We start from the raw sequence: 22,900 nt of genomic DNA on the forward strand, positions 1-22,900 counted from the left end.
GGTGTGGGGGTGCTTTGCTGGTGACACTGTTTGGGATTTATTCAAAATTGAAGGCATACAGAGGCAGCATGGCTATCACAGCATCTTGCAGCGGTATGCTATTCCATCCGGTTTGCGTTTAGTTGGACCATCATTTATTTTTCAACAGGACAATGACCCCAAACACACATCCAGGCTGTGTAAGGGCTATTTGACCAAGAAAGAGAGTGATGGGGTGCTACGCCAGATGACCTGGCCTCCACAGTCACCAGACCTGAACCCAATCGAGATGGTTTGGGGTGAGCTGGCCGCAGAGTGAAGGCAAAAGGGCCAACAAGTGCTAAGCATCTCTGGGAACTCCTTCAAGATTGTTGGAAGACCATTTCCGGTGACTACCTCTTGAAGCTCATCAAGAGAATGCCAAGAGTGTGCAAAGCAGTCATCAAAGCAAAAGGTGCCTACTTTGAAGAACCTAGAATATAAGACATTTTCAGTTGTTTCACACTTTTTTTGTTAAGTATATAATTCCACATGTTTTAATTCATAGTTTTGATGCCTTCAGTGTGAATCTACAATTTTCATAGTCATGAAAATACAGAAAAATCTTTAAATGAGAAGGTGTGTCCAAACTTTTGGTCTGTACTGTATATACATACACACATATACACACACACACACATATACACACACACACACATATACACACACACACACATATACACACACACACACATATACACACACACACATATACACACACACACATATACACACACACACATATACACACACACACATATACACACACACACATATACACACACACACATATACACACACACACATATACACACACACACATATACACACACACACATATACACACACACACATATACACACACACACATATACACACACACACATATACACACACACACATATACACACACACACACATATACACACACACACATATACACACACACACACATATACACACACACACACACACATACATATATACACACACACACATACATACATATATACACACACACACATATATACACACACACACATACATACATATATACACACACACACATACATACATATATACACACACACACACATACATATATACACACACACACACATACATATATACACACACACACACATACATATATACACACACACACATACATATATACACACACACACATACATATATACACACACATACATATATACACACACATACATATATATACACATATACATATATATATACACACATACATACATACATACATACCATATACACACACATATACATACACACATACAGTACAGACCAAAAGTTTGGACACACCTTCTCATTTAAATAAATTTCTGTATTTTCTTGACTATGAAAATCGTACATTCACACTGAAAGCATCAAAACTATGAATTAACACATGTGGAATTATATACTTAACAAAAAAGTGTGAAACAACTGAAAATATGTCTTATATTCTAGGTTCTTCAAAGTAGCCACCTTTTGCTTTGATGACTGCTTTGCACACTCTTGGCATTCTCTTGATGAGCTTCAAGAGGTAGTCACCGGAAATGGTTTTCACTTCACAGGTGTGCCCTGTCAGGTTTAATAAGTGGGATTTCTTGCCTTATAAATGGGGTTGGGACCATCAGTTGTGTTGTGCAGAAGTCTGGTGGATACACAGCTGATAGTCCTACTGAATAGACTGTTAGAATTTGTATTATGGCACGAAAAAAGCAGCTAAGTAAAGAAAAAACGAGTGGCCAGCATTACTTTAAGAAATGAAGGTCAATCAGTGCGAAAAATTGGGAAAACTTTGAAAGTGTCCCCAAGTGCAGTTGCAAAAACCATCAAGCGCTACAAAGAAACTGGCTCACATGAAGACCACCCCAGGAAAGGAAGACCAAGAGTCACCTCTGCTTCTGAGGATAAGTTTATCCGATTCACCAGCCTCAGAAATCGCAGGTTAACAGCAGCTCAGATTAGAGACCAGGTGAATGCCACACAGAGTTCTAGCAGCAGACACAACTCTTCAAAAACTATTAAGAGGAGACTTTGCGCAGCAGGCCTTCATGGTAAAATAGCTGCTAGGAAACCACTGCTAAGGACAGGCAACAAGCAGAAGAGATTTGTTTGGGCTAAAGAACACAAGGAATGGACATTAGACCAGTGGAAATCTGTGATTTGTTCTGATGAGTCCAAATTTGAGATCTTTGGTTCCAACCACCGTGTCTTTGTGCAACGCAGAAAAGGTGAACGGATGGACTCTACATGCCTGGTTCCCATCGTGAAGCATGGAGGAGGAGTTGTGATGGTGTGGGGGTGCTTTGCTGGTGACACTGTTGGGGATTTATTCAAAATTGAAGGCATACTGAACCAGCATGGCTACCACAGCATCTTGCAGCGGCATGCTATTCCATCCGGTTTGCGTTTAGTTGGACCATCATTTATTTTTCAACAGGTCAATGACCCCAAACACACCTCCAGGCTGTGTAAGGGCTATTTGTCCAAGAAGGAGAGTGATGGGGGGCTACGCCAGATGACCTGGCCTCCACAGTCACCAGACCTGAACCCAATCGAGATGGTTTGGGGTGAGCTGGACCGCAGAGTGAAGGCAAAAGGGCCAACAAGTGCTAAGCATCTGTGGGAGCTCCTTCAAGATTGTTGGAAGACCATTTCGGGTGACTACTGCTTGAAGCTCATCAAGAGAATGCCAAGAGTGTGCAAAGCAGTCATCAAAGCAAAAGGTGACTACTTTGAAGAACCTAGAATATAAGACATATTTTCAGTTGATTCACACTTTTTTGTTAACTATATAATTCCACATGTGTTAATTCATACTTTTGATGCCTTCAGTGTGAATGTACAATTTTCATAGTCAAGAAAATACAGAAAAATCTTTAAATGAGGTGTGTCCAAACTTTTGGTCTGTACTAAATATATATATATATATATATATATATATATATATATATATATATATATATACACACACACTTCTATATCCATCACGGAGGCTTTTACCTGTTCACACTTGCTTTATGTTTTGAGATGCTGGTTAGTGTTTTGTTTTTTTGCAGTACGCTATTGGAGTTGGTTACTGCCTCCGTATTAGGCTGAGCACTAAATTCATTTTTCTATATGCATGATGCCTATAGTGAAACATGGCAGTGTCCTCATGTTTTTCTGCATGAGTCCTGTTGGTGTTGTGGAGCTACGTTTCATTAATGGTATCATGAATTCACAGACGTACTGCTCTATAATGAAAAAGATGCTACCATCACTCACATTTCTGAAGAACAGGGTGAAAGTGATTCAGTGGCAAAATATGTCTCCTGATCTGAACTCAAATACCTGTGGGGAATTCTGAAGAGACAAGTTGAGCTTCACTTTCCATCCATCATCCAGGCTCTAAAAGTGGTTGTTCTTGCAGAATGATTAAAGATAGATGTTGCAATAGGTCACAAACTTGTTCATGCCATGCCTAGAAGACTTTGTACTGTCCTTAAAGTGGTTGTCCGATCTAGAATGACAAGTCTGCAGTTACTCCATGTAACTACAGACTTGTGAATCCTCCCAGCGCATCGCTGCCCAGGAGTATGCATATCGCATACTTGACCGACGTTCCCGTCACAGACACCGGCGAATCCTCACAGCGTACAGTGCGTGCGCTGGGAGGATTCACAAGTCTGCAGTCACACAGAGTAACTGCAGACTTGTCATTCTAGATCGGACAACCACTTTAAAAAAAAAAAAAAAGGGAGGTCATACAAAATACTAAATTTAGCAGTTTTTGATGTAAGTATTCATTTTTGCATTAAATAATTTGAGTAAAACTGAAGATTTTGTAATGAAAGTTATATTATTAACCTTACGTTCATGTTATGGATTAAAAAAAAATATGTTCTGTGAAACTCCATCTTGTCAAAATTTTGGAAATTGTTCTGGTGTTCAGTGAGATATTGATCAAAATTTTTCTTTTCAAAGGGGGGTGTACTCATTTATGCTGAACACTCTACTTAAAAACACATATATATCGCCACAAAAAAAGTAGTAAATAAAAAGTCAGCACCTGAAAAAGAATATGTTAACATATATTTTAGTGAAAAAGTGTTTTATTATATACTCTACATGAAGCAAACAAAAAAATACAACACATTAGATATCAACAAGATCATATTAACCAGGAGAATTCATTCAACAGGTTATTTGGTGTGAAACATGAACACTCAATTAAAAAAAAATAATAATAATATTGCTTTCTTCCATATGGGTTGCAAAAAATAAAAAAAAATAGAGTAATTTATTTATATAGACACCAAAACAGTGTCAAAGAAAATAAAAAGCCTCATACAACCACATCAGTATAAAAAAAAAATAAAATAAAAAAATAAATAAATAATTCTTGCTGCTAAAAAGTGGGAAGACAAAAAATTGGCTATCATTAAGGTTATGCTCACATCTTATTTTTGCTATACGTCAGTGGCTGTCAAGGCTACCATCTGAATCCCTGAAAAATGGGATGCAGGTAGATCCACCAAACAGGGCCACCCCCCTTTATCCCTTCACGACCTTTGACGTATATTTAAGTCAAAGGTCGTGTCCTTACCTTTGATGTGAGCTCGCACATGATGACTGATTTAATCTGAAGCCCTGCTATGTATAGCACAGGCGATTGGACAATCACAGCGGCAAGTCTCCTAAGGGGACTATTAAAAAAATATTGTGTGAGGCCTTTTTTTTTGCAGGACAAGTTGTACTTTTAACCCATTCCCAACTGGGATATTTACAATATTTGCACTTTCATTTTCATTTTTAAAGTTCAGCGGCTATCATTATATGGTAAAAATAATCTGGCAATACAATTCTCCAGGTTAGTATGATTACAGAAATACCAAACATTTTTTTTTCAAAGAAAAAAAAGGAAGTAAAATCAGAAATTAGTTAAAGAAAATAAATAATTAGCTTGTGTCGCCATTTTCAGAGTGCCATAACCCTTTCATTTTTCAAGCGATGGAGCAGGGTTTTTTTCTTTTCAGGGGCAAGATGACATGTTTATTGATAAGACTTCGGGGTAGATACAACATTTTGAACTCTTATAGCGATTTTTTTTTTTGCGGTGTTGCAGTAAACTAAAATCTGGAATTATATTTTTTTCCCCTTTTTGCATTTACTGATTAATTCATTAAGTTTATATTTTGATAGATCTGACTTTTACGGATGTGGGGACACCATATGTATATATTTAAAATGTACTTTTATTGAGTAGAAAAGAAGGGCGATTTAAATTATTTTTAAAAATAATATCATTAGTACTGTTGTGTATAGCAAAAATCCAGAGAGAATGACAGAGCCAATTAACAAGTTAACATCCGCAGGTAGAGGTCCTGAGCCCTCAACAAAGTTAGGGAGCGACATTGGTCATACCAGTACGTCATATGTCAGTCAGGAGTTAAAAGTAAGAGGAGACTTCATTTTAGGCCAGGGCCCCACTATCAGAATTTAGTCAGTATTTTTTCTCAGGAGTGGGTGATAAATGCAGAATTGGTGACTTGTTTCTATTATACCTTTTCTCTGATTGTTCCTCACCTGGTTTTGGCTGCCACTCCTGAGAAAAAATACTGACCGAATACTGACCAAATACTGATAGTGGGGCCGTGGCCTTACAGAAAAAGACATCCTGTATTTGAAGACAGACTACCATCTAGCTATAACTGATTTGGATTTAATACAGATCCTCCACAATCTTATTGACTTAAAATTACATCTGTCACAGTTTCATTTGCTTTTTTTAATGGATTAAAATAGCACAGTAGAGTACGATCTTCTACATCTCAGGGGCTACAGAAAAAAAATCAGAGCATTTTGCACTGAAACATTAGATCAAATCCACTAATTTGTTCACTAATTCTTAGACAGTGAAAACTTAGACTAGAAAATCTTAAAATATGCCAAATTTATCATAGTGGTGCATGCTGTTTTATAAATCTAATTTGAATACAGTCTAGTCGAATATAACACCTACTATAATGCTAGAAATGTGCACAACAGATTTTTAGGAGCATTCTGCAAGCTCACTCCAACTTGTTAGATAAGTTGTAAATAGCATCTAAACGCATCAATAATATGGTGCAAGTCAGTAAAAACAGGGTTTATTTGTACAAATTGCAGCAGAAACCTGGCACATTTACCTTGATAAATATGCCCCATTGCGTCTGAGCCCTATACTTTCTGCAATCAGTGAATATGCGGCATATGCCGCTGTATATCTGTAGAAGGTAGAACAGGGCTTGCCGCCTTACATTAGCCAACAAGGCCAATGATCACATACTATAGTCACACCTATTCCATTTTGTGCAGTTTTATAAAAACTAACCATTCCCAAATAATGCTATCCTACTAAATTTACTCAGGTAAAAGCATTTTATTATATTCATAATGATCTATACTAGTCATAGTTTCTAAAGACCTGGGTAACTGAGGCCTCTTTTTCAGAAACAATTTAGCTCACCTCAAAGTCTGTACTGGATCTGCCATTTTTCATTTTAGCACAGAGGTACTACCCTTTGTATAGGAGACCTACAAATGGGGCACAGCTGATTTGGCAAAGCCTGGTAACACAGAAAGCAGCAGCACACATGTCCACAAATCAGGATTACACAATCACGTAATCTGGAAATGCAGATTACACATAGTCTTTCAGGTGAGGTCTCATCTTCAGGTAAGTGAGAATCTGTTTGCACTTCATCCTTTCTTCGGTTTTTCTCTTTATGTCTTTGGTAGGCCCGATACAATGCAATGCAGAGGAAAAGAGCCCCCAAAGCTCCGCACAGCAATGCCCCTTCTCTCCAAAGAGAGGCTATGGATTCTTGTTCATGTAATATATCCTCATATCCCCCAAGGGATAAGAAATATTCACATCCTTTTTCTGGAGGTTGTAAAGCAATTATCCCTTCTTTGTTTAATACGAGTTTTCCCAGTCCAGTAAGTACTGCTCCCACTGGAAGGATCTCCTCCGTTTCTAACAAGCCAGTGGGCTTTTCTCCACTCAGGTAATGTCCCAAGAACTCACCAAGGCTCAGCGAAGCAGAGTGAAACCGCTCATAAACAGTCTCCAAAGTTAGACCAGATGCATTCAATGGATCACATACAAGTACAGACCCATCACCATCCTCCAGAGGGTGCAAATGGAAGGGAACAGACCTCACAGTCGTGAAAAGTACTCTCACAGACTCACTCCTGAGGAAACATGGCATAATACCCAATAAATAACCAATCATATTCAACATACATATACAGAGCTGTGAAAAAAAGGACTGCTGCATATTTGCTACACTAACATATTTCTCATCATTGGGCTTGATGTAATATTTGACAGCAAAGATAAATGAAGAAATGACTCCGCCCCAATGTTCAACTCTCCTCTAGTACTATGGAAGTTCATCCTAGTCATCCAAATAACCATCCAGATCAATGTTCACATGGTACCTAACTTTAATAATAATAATTTTTATTTTTATACCGCAAACATATTCCATGGAACTTTACATTTTAGAGGGGACTTGTATAGACAATAAAGACTTTACTTTATTAAACAGACAAAGAAGTATGGTAAATGATTACTTGGTTGCCATCTTAGCATCAAGTTCAAATTGCCAGAAAATTAATTATAGCAATGGAGACACTGGAGCCTCTATGTGTTTCTAAAGGTGGAATTCATAGAAGATGAATGTCAGCGGAATTTGCCAATTTCAGTGGGTCTGGACGACTATCTAATGTTTATGGGGATGGTTAAACCCCTCTTCCCATTCAGAACATATGGCTGCTCAGCCTATCCATGGTTGCATGTACATGGGTGTGGGTGGGAGGATTGGATGTAGGCTAAACTGTCAGCTATCTAATGTGAATGGCCATTATACTGTATTTTCAAACTACTTTTATTTGCTACATGGAAAGGATACATTACGGTACCAAGAACACATATCCAAATGTATACAGTGATGTACCTATGAGTTTCTATTGACCAAATGCTGTATATACCAATAGAGTGTCACCAAGGCATTTTAACTTAAAATAAACCATTATGTCTAAAACAAGGGGAAAAAAAAAAAAAAAAAAAAAAAAAAAAAAAAAAAAAAAAAAAAAACACAACAAAAGATCCTGTTCAAGACTATGGTAACACTTTTATAGTTTCATATTTTTAGGGTAGAAAGTAGACATAGGTTACAGGTTGAACTTGATGGACTTACCCTGCTGATTCAGAGGAAGACAAAAGCCTCACAAGTCAGATGCTAATAGCCCCACATTAAGGCAAAAATTCCTTCCCTACACCATGGATCAACATCCCATCTCCAAAATCTAGTGCCCATAACCTGTAATATTATATTGTTCATCAAAGGCATTATGGCCCTCAAACTTTTTTATGCTTTTCATGGTATGTTACTTTGGTATGTTACTCCAATATATTGAATAAAAACCCATCTGCTGTACCAGTGCGTTGTAGTTTCATAGAGATGGGGGGGTCCTTCTGTCAAGGCCTCTTCTATCAGTGACCAGATGCTACTAAGTGTTGTCCTTGCTATTAAAAAATCAAGCGCAGGATTTCAATTTAGAGTTCCAGACCATTTTCGGATGCTGGGTGTTATGATAATTAGTGCAGTTGCTGTTACAGCCTTAAAAAAGTTGCCTTGTCTATGACCCCTGGAAATCAAACCACATAAAACTTCCTCCTGCCAGTTATGAATTTAGGATTTTATCTCACCAGCTTTTAGTGAGACTGTTCCAGACTAAACGGTGTTCCACCATCTGGTTCTTTTGAATTACAGCCAGACGACGTGGATGGTTCTGGCTGCACAGAGGAGAACCCGCAGCTTCCACCCTTCCTGTGAAGGAAACACAGTAATTAGACAAACGTGCACAATGATAATGTATCAGTACTGATCATCTGAAAATCAAAAATTGCCAGACTACCAGAGTTTTGTGAACACCTAAGTAAAATCCAGTTTCTTAGGCAGCTATGACACTCCACTGTTACCAACTCTGTCTTTCTAATAAAATGGCTATAGTAAGATTTACAATATGTACAATACTGTGAAACATTTTTAAGCAGGTGTAGAAAAATACTGCAAATTAAGAATGATTTAACCCCTTTACCCCCGAGGGTGGTTTGCACGTTAATGACCAGGCCAATTTTTACAATTCTGACCACTGTCACTTTATGAGATAATTACTCTGGAAGGATTCAACGGATCCCCCTGATTCTGAGATTGTTTTTTCGTGACATATTGTACTTCATGATAGTGGTAACATTTCTTCGATATGACTTGCGTTTGTGAAAAAAAAAAAAAAAAAAAAAAAAAAAAAAATCGGAAATTTGGCAAAAATTTTGCAATTTTCAAACTTTTAATTTTCATGCCCTAAAATCAGAGAGATATGTCACACAAAATAATTAATAACTAACATTTCCCACATGTCTACTTTACATCAGCAGCAAATTTTTTTGTTGTTAGGAAGTTATAAGGGTTAAAAGTTGACCAGCGATTTCTCATTTTTAGAACAAAATTTACAAAACCATTTTTTTTTTTTTTAGGGACCACATCACATTTGAAATGACTGAGGGGCCTTTATGACAGAAAATACCCAAAAGTGACACCATTCTAAAAACTGCACCCTCTTGCCCCCCAAGGTGCTCAAAACCACATTCAAGAAGTTTATTAACCCTTCAGGTGCTTCACAGGAATTTTTGGAATGTGGAAGAAAAAAATGAACATTTAACTTTTTTCACAAAAATGTTACTTTAGACCCAAATTTTTTTATTTTCGCAAGGGTATCAGAAAAAAATGAACCCCAAAATTTATTGTGCAATTCCTCCTGTGCACGCCAATACCCCAAATGTGGGGGAAAACCACTGTTTGGGTGCACGGCAGGGTTCGGAAGGGAGGGAGCCCTATTTGACTTTTTGAATGTAAAATTTGCTTGAATAATTAGCGGACGCCATGTTGCATTTAGGGAGTCCCTGATGTGCCTGAACAGTAGAAACCCCCCACAAGTGACACCATTTTGGAAACTAGACTCCTCAAGGAACTTATCTAGATGTGTGGTGAGCACCCTGAACCCTCAGGTGCTTCACAGAAGTTCATAACGTAGAGCCGTGAAAATAAAAATAAAAAATCTAACTTTTTCAACAAAAATGATCATTAAGTCCCAAATTTTTTATTTTCACAAGGGTAAGAGGAGAAAATAGACCACAAAAACTGTTGTGCAGTTTCTCCTGAGTACGCCGATACCTCATATGTGGGGAATATACACTGTTTGGGCACTCGGCAGGGTTCAGAAGGGAAGGAGCACTGTGTGACTTTTTGAAAGAAAAATTGGCTGGAATCGAGAGTGGATGCCATGTCACATTTGGAGAGACCCTGATGCGCCTAAACAGTGGAAACCCCCCACAAGTGACCCCATTTTTGAAACTAGACACCCGCAAGGAACTTATCAAGGGGTATAATGAACATTTTGATCCCAGAGGTACGGCACAGAATTTGATAATATTAGGTCATCAAATTGAATAAGCTGTCATTAGTCTTGAGGGCAAGTGCTCGCTACTTGTGCTTGCATCGGGTACTTGGGTATGCCCCAAGTACTGCAGGTGCTCAAGTGACATACTCGAGTCCCTGCCCCGCACGTTTCACGGTTATTAGACACACAAAAAAACAAACATGAGGAGATAGCTAGTGCATGGCAGGCAATCCCCGCAAGGTTTTTTTTAGATGTAGAACAGCTGCAAAACATATGGGTTGGAGACTCGAGCATGTCATTCGAGCACCCGCGATACTCTGTGCATACCCAAGGACCCTATGCAAAGTCAAGTAGTGAGCACTTGCGCTCAACATAGTCGCCATATCGTCATTACTTTTAAAAAAATCCCAACACAACCCCAACCCGAACCGTTCCCTGGACCAACCCTAGAGTTTATTTCTTTACGTCTTTCCTTGTGCGGTATAAGTGATTAGACGACTTTATTCTTCAGGTCAGTGCGATTACAGCGATACCAAATTCATAACAGGTTTTTATGATTGACAGCGGTCACACCCTAAAAAGAAAATTTTTTTTTTGCAAAGACTAGTTTTTGCATCGCCATATTTTGAGAGCTATAATTTTTCCATATTTCGGCCGACAGTCATGTTACAGCTTGTTTTGTGCGAGACAAGTTGACGTTTTAATTGGTACCATTTTCGGGCACGTGCCATTTTTTGATTGCTTTCTATTCCGATTTTTGGGAAGCAGAATAAACAAACAACAACAATTCAGGAATTATTTTATTTTTTTGTTTATGCCGTTCCACATGTCGTAAAATTGATAAGGCAGCGTTATTCTTCGGGGCAATACGTTTACAGCGGTACCACATTTATATAGTTTTTTTGTGTTTTGGCACTTTTACATAAAAACTATTTTATAGAAAAATATTTTTTTGCATTGAGATTATATATATATATATATATATATATATATATATATATATATATATATATATATATATATATATATATATATATATATATATATATATATATATATATATATATATATATATATAGCCACGTTAGAGGGAGGAACAGGACACTGTCTCTTTAAAATGTCCAAGGCAGGTTTATTATGCTGCATAAACCACACTTTCAGAAGTAAACAAAAGACAGCCTTGTCCAGCACAGTGTAGCAAAACAGAAAGTAAACAGTCCATCCAATATGATGGGTTCACTCGCTCAGTGTCTTTTTGGCACAAACACTCTGGAGGTCTTCACACCTCCAGCCACAGACACTGAAAAATGAGACACTTGGTCTCCATTTTAAATACACGCCCTGGGGGTGGGGATATGTGAGCAGCCAATCCCCCCCCCCCCCATCTCTTATGACTGCGTGAAAAAAACAGCCCTGATACACCTAATTAACCATCTCAGCACTATTTGTGCTGGAGCATGAGCTTCTGGTTTTACATCACTGAAGTTGCCAACCTCAGCGATACATATCTCCCCTCAAGGACATGTCCGGTGGCCATTTTACAATATGTATATATATTAAAAAAAAAATTCTGTCATATAGAAACCTTTCGGATTATAAGACGCACCCCCCATCCCCTCTAAAATTCTAAAGGAGTAACGGGAGTCTGTCCATGGCTCTCTGCAAGCTTCAGAATTTCAAGATGCATTAGGTAGGTTGTATGGGCAGGTCTTCATGTAGCTCCCTTTCTAGGCACCAGATTGTTGCAAAAATGTGTCTTGATTTTGTTCTGGATGTTAGGGGGCAGAACAGCAATTAAACTTTCCCATGTATTTAACCCCTTCATCCCTGAGCCTGTTTTCACCAAATGACCAGGCCAAATTTTACAATCCTGACCAGTGTCACTTTAGGAGGTAAAAACTCTGGAACGCTTCAAAGGATCCCGGTGATTCTGAAATGGTTTTCTCGTGACATATTGTACTTCATGATAGTGGTAAAATTTGTTTGACATAACTTGCGTTTATTTGTGGAAAAAAAAAAATTGGAAGTTTTGTGAAATTTTGCAATTTTCAAACTTTTCATGCCCTTAAATCAGATAGATATGTCACACAAAATAGTTAATAAATAACATTTCCCACATGTCTACTTTACATCAGCACAATTTTTGAAAATTATTTTTGTTAGGAAGTTATAAGGGTTAAAAGTTGACCAGGGATCTAATTTTTTCAACAAAATTTACAAAAACATTTTTTTTGGGACCACATCACATTTGAAGTGACTTTGAGGGTTCTATATGACAGAATTTTTTTTTTACTTTAGACCGAATTTTTTTTTTATTTTCACAAGGGTAACAGGAAAAAAATTAACCCCAAAATTTCTTGTGCCATTTCTCCTGAGTACGTCGATATCCCATATGTGGAGGTAAATCTACTGTTTGGACACACGGCAGGGCTCGGAAGAGAAGGAGCACAGAGTGATCTTTTTCAAGTGTTTATCTGTTAATGATGATTATGGCTTACAGACAATGAAAAGACAAAAGTCATTATCTCAGTAAATTAGAATACTTTATAACAACAGCTTGAAAAATGTTTTTAAAATCCGAAATGTATGTTCAGTAAATGCAGTAAATGAATTGATAAGACAAGGCACAACATCTCTTAAATGTTGTGCCTTGTGTCTTATTAATTCACTAGATAGAGGCCCTTTGCTATCGCATCAGGAGGGCGGTAATGTCACGATGGGGGCAGGCTTTGCAGCGTTGAGAATCTCTCCCCCCGATGTGCTCGCCCACCTATCCACTCTCTCTTTCCCCTATGTGCTGACTTCTCCCGGCTGTGATCTCTTCTTTGACCTGTCTACCCCATGTACTATCCCTGTTGTCTGCTGTCCCGTTTGAGCTGCCTCCCCCCTGTGCGCTCTCTCTTTCCCCCAACTGCTGTCTTCTCTCATCCGATCTCTTCTTTGACCTGTGTACCCCATGTGCTCTCCCCCTTGTCTGCTCTCTCTTTCCACCCCTGTGCTGTTTTCGTCCCTCATGTGTTCTCTCGTTTGAGCTGTCTCCCCGCGCAGTAAATCAGACCGCCGCCATCTTTGTGCAAGCAGATAGCAGCAGTCACATTAAAACTGCGCAGATGGCGGCGGTCAGTGAATCATTCGGCTGATCCCGGCGGCGGCGTGTTCGCGACGGTGTTCCGCTGGTGGTACTGTGCAAGAGGCTGGTACCACCAGCGGTTTCCATATTGAGACACCCATCACTTAGATGTCCCAATATGGCGGACGACGAACTTCCGCCGCTTGGAATTCTGGAATCTGGACGGAACAGGATGTGACCAAGAATACTTTTGTCATTTTTAGGCATAAAAGTATTTACATCACTGTAATGCAAAAATTTGTGAATGGCCTCAAAGCTTGTCTGGAGCATAGCCATGCGAAACAGTGGAGTGATATACAAAACGTAAACACTCCAATATTACCGAATTTTTGGCTTCTTCACTATCCCCATGTGAAGAACAAAGCCCCAAAACTTCATTTCTACGGCGTCCAGTTGGCAAATGAAGTGGTATTTTGGGATAAAAATTGCTGGGCGACCAAAGTTGTAATGGACACCATGAGATTTACTAATCATTGTAAAGTTAACCAACAAAATGCATTTTGGGGATCACAGACACCCTTTAAAGTTAGTTTTGTTTGCATCTATTTTTTAATTTATAGGGAGAGCCCTCTGAAGAATTGATGCTTTACTTCCCTCCAGAAATCCACTCCGTGCTCCAGTGCTGCCGCTCAGAAGGTCTCTGCCAGACCAAAAGCAATGACGCTCCGACCACTAGTCTCCTCATTCTGCAGCCAATCAATGGCATTAACAATCAGGTGACTGGTGGTCGTAACAGCATCATGTAAGGCCAAGTTTACAAGTGAAGAAAATGCTGTTAGTTTCCCGTACTGATTTGAGCATACAAAATCTGCAGTAGTGGGCAGATGGATGAGATCTTAACATTTCTCATCTACATGTGGCACAATTTTTCAGCTCAGAAATTGCCATGTGGTGCAGATTCTTCCACTTTGACCTAAATGAGAAAAATCCGCAACAAATCCTGGATGTAGCGATACCAGGTTCACTTGCTGTGGGTGCGTCCTCTTCTGGGCAGAAACTTTCCACAGTGTGGATGGTAACGAGTTCTGCTGCGGACTTTCAGGGCGTTTACATCACTAAGGCTATGTGCCCACGATCAGGAAGTAGCAGCGCATTTTCGCTGCGTCCGATCACGCAGGTAAATCTGCATATATTCATTTAACAATATGGAGCGACCGCATCATATACATTCTATTGTGGAAATTTCTGTTTTGGAGACTATTATCTCCGCAACAGAGATTGACATGCTACAGCTCGTAAACCCACGCCGCCAGTGAGTTTACGCAGTATTAAATAGAAGCACAGTGGGCATGGGATTTCTATAAATCCATCCACTGTGCTTCTACTATACAACACAGTGGTTTGGACGCAGCGCAGGTGAGCTACTTCCAAAACGCTGCTATTATGGATTGTGGGCACATAGCCTAAGGCTGGTTTCACACGTCCAGATATTTCCAGTACCGGAGATATCCGTGTCCTGTGTGTGTTTTACGTGTTGCATCTGTGTGTGGCACGTGCGCCACATCAGGATCACACGGACGGGTGCCTGGGAATCAGCACTACAGGTAGTGCTGTTCCCAAGCGCCGATGCTGAACGCTGCCCTCATCATGGTTCCTGCCGGCACTGTGATCAGCACCAGCAGGGACAATGATGAGGGTAGTAGTAGTCTGCTCCCGGTGTCCCCACCTGTAAAAATAAGAATAAAATCCATATACTCACCTGTCCGAGGTATCCCCCGCTGTAAATCATGCGACTGCTGCTGCTGAGGAGCCTGGGAGAATGAGCCGCGCTGAGTGAGTGACAGGACACCACTTCTGAGCTGCAGCTCATTCTCCCCCGCTTCAGCAGTCGCATGGATTAGAGTGGGGTACACCTAGGAGAGGTAAGTTCATGGATTTTCTGATATTTACAGGTGGGGACACAGGGAGCAGACACTACTACCCTCATCATGGTCCCGGCTGGTGCTGATCGCAGTGTCGGCAGGGTACCATGATGAGGTAGCGTTCAGCATCGGCCTTTGGGAACAGCGCCATTCCCAGGTGCTGGTACATGTCATCCGTGTGGTACATTTTGCGGACCATGTATCCGCAAAAAAAACGAACTTGTCTCCGTGTGGAGCACACAGACACAGTGTAAGTGAAGATACATTGAAATGTGCACAGACCCATAGATTTTCATGGGTCTACATGTGTCAGTGTCTCCGATAGTGTGGAAACAGTCACCACTCGTACCGGAGATATTGATGTGTGAAAGAGCCCTTACACTGAGAGCACCAGGAAGATACACGCAGCTCAGATCAGATCAGCCTGCAGCGCCACGCAGCTCAGATCAGATCAGATCAGATCAGCCTGCAGCGCCACGCAGCTCAGATCAGCCTGCAGCGCCACGCAGCTCAGATCAGCCTGCAGCGCCACGCAGCTCAGATCAGCCTGCAGCGCCACGCAGCTCAGATCAGCCTGCAGCGCCACGCAGCTCAGATCAGCCTGCAGCGCCACGCAGCTCAGATCAGCCTGCAGCGCCACGCAGCTCAGATCAGCCTGCAGCGCCACGCAGCTCAGATCAGCCTGCAGCGCCACGCAGCTCAGCTCACCCTGCAGCGCCAAGTAGCTCAGCTCATCTCAGCTCACCCTGCAGCGCCACATAGCTCAGCTCCCGTGGAGTCTCCAGCAGAGTCCTCAGGTCTGCGCCCACCTGCAGCCGAGCAGCGGCCTGTGGAACAGAAAGATGGGATCAGGTGACCGGAAGAGCGGGACACTGCAGACAACAGGACAGCGCTCACCTGTACTCTCCTCACCGCCGCCCGCTGCCGCCGGTACAGGTAGTAGAAGCCCCCGGCCAAGGCGAGGCTGCAGCCGGCACACAAGGTGTCCAGCGCACACAGCTCCATGCCGCCCAGCCTCTGCAGCACAACTTCCAGTCACGGTGCTCTTACTTTTACCTCAGTTTTCCAGCGAGTTAATATTCGTCGAAGACTACAATACCCGTCAGGCGCCGGGGCGCGGCACTACATTTCCCGGCAGTCTGTGGTCTGCCCCCGTCATTCCGCAGCTTCCTGCACAATGTCATAGCTGTCGGCGTTCATCAGCTGCTGATATTCATCACAGGCTCTAAATAAAAGCAGGTCACGGAGAGTGCAGGGCGCGTGGTGTACTACACATCCCAGCATGCCATGCACAGAAGGAGGCTGATCCCTGTGACACTGCTTCTGACACTTCATCTGTCACACAGCCAGCTTATCAATGGAAGCCATGCCTGCCAGGCCGTGCTAATGACAGGCTGACCAGAGCTAAAAGGCAAATGGCGGACATAGAAGTATAATCCCAACAACCTATGTGTCTGCGGACACAAGATGATTGATAAAATCCAGGATGTGCAAAACCGATGCTGAAAATATCCAGAATCTGTAAAACACTTCTCTGTCCAAACTTTAAGACTGTGTGCCCACAATGCAGAAATGCTCCGGATTTTTTCCTGAGCGTTTCTGCATCTCCCTGACAGAAAAAACGCATGCGGATTGTACATTCATTTTCCTGCCAGGGACATGCGGATGTGAAGCGTTCTTCACATGTATTTCTGCATGCGGGTTGACAAGCTCTTTCCAAGCGATTTTAGCATCACTTGGAAAGTGCTTGACAACTTGGTCACACTATATAAATCCATGCAACCGGCATGGATTTATATAGTGTGATCGTAAAAGAATGGTAAAAAATAAATCTATACTTACCCTCTGATGGCCCCCGGTGTCTTGCTTCACTCCGTTCTCCCTTGCAGGCAGCGGTACACTGAAAGACCTACCAACGTCAGCGTCACGTGACCTGTCACGACTATGACGTCAGCGCAGGTCCTTCAGTCCACCGCGATCTGCCGGCATGAGAGGAGGAGCGCAGCGGGGGCCGTCAGAAGGTAAGTATATATTTATTTTTTATTTTATTCTTTTTTTTTACAGTTTCTATGGTACCCAGGTCCGGAGGAGAGTCTCCTCTTCTCTAGACCTGGGTACCATCCGCACATTAGAACGCATGGAATGCACATCTAGATATACAGTGATGCGTAATCCATGCGGTCTAATGCAAGTCAATGGTGGCGAAAATGCAGCACTTCCGCAAAATAATTAGTAGTGCTGCGTTTTTTTCCACATTGATAATCTGCAGCGGAAATTTCTGCAGCATGTGCACAGCACATGCGGATTATCATTGGGGAACATGGCAGGCCTTCTACCATACGTTTTTTAAGCGTTTCTGCAGCGTTTTTGCCACTGCGAAAACGCTTAAAAAAACGCATCGTGGGCACACAGCCTTACAACGGATACTGGAAGCCTGTGCTAGCATTTTTTCTATTCGGTGTTGCTATCAGTGTGTCCAGAGTGGGATAAGAGGGTTGCATTGACAATCCAACACAATGGGCAGCACTTTGAACACATTTTATAAGTGTTTATAAACTTGTAAAAAACTCAAGAAAGAATAAAGTTACGTTAAAACCAAGCACACCATTGTTTTTCTTATGAAATTCTCAATAAGTTTACCAGGATATCGCCTAGGTATACTACCACGCACGTGTAGAGAAGGTCCTGGAAGATGTTCACCAGGGAGGGTACTTATTTTTGATAGTTATTTGATTCAGTCCCCTATAGTCGATACAGGGCCAAAGAGAACCGTTTTTCTTATTGACAAAGAAGAATCCTGCACCAGCCACAGAGGTAGATTTCTGAATAAATTCCCTGGCAAGGTTCTCTTCTATATATTGGCATAGGTCTCAGCCTGCAACAGGGGGTAGATTCAGCCTCAAGGAGGAGAAGCACCAGGAATGAGATCAATAGGACAGTCATACGGCCTATGAGGTGATAGTGTCTCAGCTTTCTTGTCAAAGACGTCAGCGTACGTCCAATAAAGTGCCGGCAAGCCAGGTAGATTAGATGGAGAAGCTGGAGGTCGAGCAGGATGAACGGAAACCAGGCAGGTTTTGTGACACTACTGACCCCAACAAAGTACCTCTCCGGAACTCCAGTTCAAGACTGGTTTGTGTCTCCATGGCAGACCTAGTAGCAGAGGGTGAGAGAGGCCGGACAGCACATAGAAGGAAATCTCGGAGTGTAGCATTCCTACCTGGAGTACCACAGGCTCGGTAGCGAACAAGATGGTCTCGGAAAGGGGCTTCTCATCCACCAAAGAAACTGCCAACGGATCCGGGAGGCGCTGGATCAGGATCTGATACCGCTCCACAACGGCCTGTTGGTTGAGATTGCCTGCCGCGTCGGAGTCCAGATAGGCAGACTCGACAAAATGGGTGTTGCTGCAGGATAAGGACACTGCCAGTGTCAGCGATGGAGAGGAATGATTCTCGCCCAGGGTGACCTCTCCAAGCGACTCTGGAGTTTCTCTCTCAACAGGAGCTGATTACATGCTCAGAAATGCCATAATAAAAGCACCTTCCATTGACACGATGGGCTTCCTGACTTTTTTTGACCATTGTCACCTGATCAACTTGCATAGATTCTGGGGAAGATGCCGAGACAGAGGCTTGCTGTAAGACCGGCCTTTGAAAGGTAGGTGCCAGGTGTAAAGGTATTCTCTCACGGACCACCTCCTTGGAACGTTCCTGGAACCTGATGTCAATCCGTGTGGCCAGAGACACTAGGTCATACAGTGAGGTGGGTATGTAATTAACCGCCAGCTCATCTTTGATTCGCTCAGAAAGGCCCTCCCAAAAGGGAGCCACCAGAGCCTCGTTATTCCAGGCGAGTTCCGATGAGAGAGTGCAGAAACGTACAGCGTACTGGTCCACTGTTAGGTTCCCCTGAAGCAGTCGGAGGAGAGAAGAATCCGGTGAGGATTCCCGGCCGGGCACATCGAAAACCCTCCGGAAGGCCACACCAGAGCTTCACCAGTGAGATGTGACATGATGAAGGCCACTTTGGCCCGTTCTGAAGCAAACTGATGGGGCAAGAGCTCAAAGTGTAGCGTGCACTGATTTACGAATCCCCGACATAGAGCAGGATCCCCGCCATAGCATGGAGGAGCAGTCGGGGTCCAAAGCTGGATATAACACTGCCACTGTGTTGAGATGCCGCAGAAGTCGTTTCCGCTTGGGTAGATGCGGGTGCGGCCGGAGTTGTCAGCGCGTCCAGGCGGGTGTTCACAGTCCGCAGAAAGGACAGGATTGTGTCCTGTTGGGATTTCTGGCGGAAGACCTCCTGGTATAGGTCAGAGATGGAATGAGCCTGTGAGCCAGCGGATTCCATGGCCTATGCAAACTGTACCGGGATTGGTGGGACCACTGTGCTGTGGTGCAAGGAGAGCCCAGAGGGGCGTAACTAGAGACCTCACCAAATCCGACTTCGGATATACGGCGGCTTGCAAACTCTGTGATCCGAGGAGGGACGAGGAAGGTGGACCTGGTGCTACTCCGGGACTGACCTCGGGTGGATGGCAGCTGACCCCCAAGGGACAGGAGGCAGGTGCAGGCTGGCACGGCTGATGGACAGGCGGCCACGGCTGGTAGACATGCAGGGGGCATGGTAGGCGAGCACGGCTGATAGACAAGCAGGTGGGCACGGCTTATAGGCAGGCGGTCACGGCTGATAGACAGGCAAGTAAATGAAGATACATGCACTGGGACCTGAGTACTAACAAGAGTGTTAACAAACAAACTTACAACGTTGCACAGGCACTTCCATGTTGGAGGAAGTGCCTTAAATAGTCAGTGTCCTCCGGCCATTGGCCGGGGACACTTTAGGACGGCGCGCGCGGCCTCTTTAAGAGGTGGGGCGCGTGCGTGCCCTAAGCACACTGTTTGGGGATCTGCGCACTGTGCGCAAACCCTGGGCAGCGTGCGAGGAGGATGGAGGAATGGGACACTCCAGCCTGGGGCCGCGGTGGTGAGGGGGTCAGCGTCTCTGCCGGGGGAGGGAGGCAGGAGGCAGAGACGCTGGCGCTATACATGGTATATTTGCAGAACTGGCTGTCAAAGTTTGAGGGCTGTCAAAGTTTGAGGTATTTAAGCAGGCTCACCAGAATTAAATGCCATTTACCTGTACAATAATCCTAAATCTCAGGTAAATAGCTTTCCTGACATAAAAGCTTCACTTTAAGGAAGGCTATCACTGAATTACATTTACTTGCCTATCCCCTGGATAAAGTTTTATTTCATCCTAGAATAGGGCAATCATCTCAAAGGGGTTGTCCAATGCTCGGACAACCCTTTCTCAATCACAATAGTTCCTCCATGTAAAATAATAGCCACTATACTCACCGCCAGTGTGGGCACTGTTCCAGCAATAACACGTTAGCCCTGCAGCCAATTAGTGGTTGCTTCCCTCTCATTTCCTTCAGATGTAGTTGGCATCTGAAGGAAATCAGAGAGCAGTAGCTTTCACTTCTTCCGGATGTCAGTTTCGTCCAAAGGAAATGGTCGCTGATTGGCTGCAGGGCTACACCCGAACCCCGAGAGAGCAGGCTCTGACATCGCTGGAACAACACCTGCAACAGAGGTGATTATAGCTGCTATTATTTTACATGGGAGAACTATTGTGATAGAGAAGGGGTTGTCCAAGTAGTGGACAACCCCTTTAAGAACTACTCTAAATTAAGGCGCAGTCAGATGGTATTCTTTGTGTAGTGGGTTGGCCAAACACAATCACACAATATTAATCCTATCTAGCACTTGTGGAAGCAGCTTGACTTTTTGGTGCAAAAAGGTGACCAATAAGTCAAGACAACTTGTGGAGAAAGTTTTAGGAAGCATTGAGTGAACTTGCCACAGATAACCTCAAACGCTGGAATCTACCAGGCTAGAATTGCGGCAAATTAAGGATTCCTTGTTGAAAGCAAAGTCACAAACATTCAATTGTTGTTTTTTAACATATAAATTATGTCTAGCCTTATCATCATTATGATTATATTTTATTTCCGTTTACAAATCTTTTTGATGGATTTTGCCAAAATTAGACTTTTATATCAGTTGTTTAGATCATAAACATCAGGTCATACAACCAACATTAATAATGTCAGAGAGATAACAGCAACAATGTTTTTTTGCATGTCATATTGGCCCACCACTGAGATTCTCATAGGACTGTCAGTTTCCACATGCTTCAATGAGGGAAAAGCTCTATAAATATGTCATCTTTCGTGATCCATGTGGAAATGAACAGATAAAAACCACTATGGGTGCCCTATCATGTATTTATACAATACTAGGTCATACTATGCCTATGTGCATAAAGCCTTAGTGTTATGGCTCTGTTTTGGGATTCAATCCGGTGACCTCTTGCTCTGTGATCGGTTCATCTGTTTGCTGAGCTATTGCCCTTTTCTTCCATGTCCTTATGCTGTTATATCCCATTGCCTTTATTTTTCCTTTCTGGAGTTGCTCCTCTTCAGGTGTTTCCCACTGTCCCATTTTGGTTGCCTTATCACATTCTGGGTTGGGCTATATATATTCTCCCTTCACTACACTTCCTTGCTGGCTATACTTCTAAGTGGATTAGTTCTATGGAATTTTCCCTGCTAGGCAAACACTGTTTGCTGTGTGTGTGTTTGTTTGTATGCCTTCCCAGCATCGTTCCTTTGTCTTCAGTTAGGTTCAGTGTCGGAGTCGGAGGCAGTGTCCATTTTGATGGAGTCAGAGTTGGTACAAAATGGACCGACTCCAACTGCTAAAATATAGAATAAATTGGGTACAGTAGTTCAATGCAGTTTGTGGGGAATATTTTTTCATAAGAATTTGGGAAAGTTAAGTTATGAAATGTCCTATAAATGTCTGTCCTATTCCTGATCTAAGGGTCTAGACTTTTAGCTGAGATAAATCTGTGCTACAGTACATTTATCACTTAAACATGAGCCATGTATGAGGGAGTTGGAGTTGGAGTCGGTGTCATGGAAATTGAGGAGTCGGTGTCGGAGGTTTGGCTTACCGACTCCACAGCCCTGGGTAGGTTGGTGGGAGATTATTCTTGTTTATTAATCTCCTTAGTTCCCCTTTATGCACGTGCTATAAGTTTCCTCATATCCTTCTACACTTTTTCCCTCTCCTGGTTAGCTGTGCACAGCGGCTTCCCCTCTGGTTCCTCAGGAGGTACAAGAAACCCCTCAACAGGCTTTTAGGTAGCCAGGTCTGAGTTGGTGTTTTTAGCTGTGCGGCTAGGGATTATCTAGTCTGTACAGGGACCAGTAAGATGTGGGAGAAGCTTCTCTGTGTTTTAGGCTTAATTATTCCCATTACCCGTGTATGAGTGAGTTATGTGCAGAACAGTTAGTAAA

The 22,900-nt window shown here is 42.5% G+C and overlaps 1 protein-coding gene across 1 annotated transcript; it reads right to left on the minus strand.

Annotated features, from left to right (window-relative positions):
• Window positions 1-4,903: 4,903 nt before the first annotated feature.
• Window positions 4,904-16,812, minus strand: LOC141259405 (mitochondrial ubiquitin ligase activator of nfkb 1-A-like). The gene is made up of 4 exons (XM_073675332.1): window positions 16,423-16,812; window positions 16,271-16,352; window positions 8,783-8,903; window positions 4,904-7,260 (listed from the first exon to the last, which is right to left on the minus strand). The coding sequence occupies exons 1-4, from the start codon at window positions 16,528-16,530 to the stop codon at window positions 6,567-6,569; spliced, it is 1,005 nt and encodes a 334-aa protein (XP_073531433.1). The 5' UTR covers window positions 16,531-16,812; the 3' UTR covers window positions 4,904-6,566.
• Window positions 16,813-22,900: the final 6,088 nt, after the last annotated feature.

This window comes from Phyllobates terribilis, unplaced genomic scaffold (genome assembly GCF_046119375.1).
Source record: "Phyllobates terribilis strain yellow unplaced genomic scaffold, ASM4611937v1 Scaffold_3__8_contigs__length_932513732, whole genome shotgun sequence".
In the NCBI taxonomy this organism is placed as follows: Eukaryota; Metazoa; Chordata; class Amphibia; order Anura; family Dendrobatidae; genus Phyllobates; species Phyllobates terribilis.

Bases quoted from the DNA above. Each gene is read 5' to 3' on its own strand.
- LOC141259405 (XM_073675332.1), bottom strand. From the start codon at position 16,530: ATGGAGCTGTGTGCGCTGGACACCTTGTGTGCCGGCTGCAGCCTCGCC. The intron at 16,353-16,422 runs GTGAGCGCTGTC...TCTGTTCCACAG, and splicing joins CGGCGGTGAGGAGAGTACAG to GCCGCTGCTCGGCTGCAGGT. The intron at 8,904-16,270 runs GTGAGCTGAGAT...TTTCCTTCACAG, and splicing joins GAGCTATGTGGCGCTGCAGG to GAAGGGTGGAAGCTGCGGGT.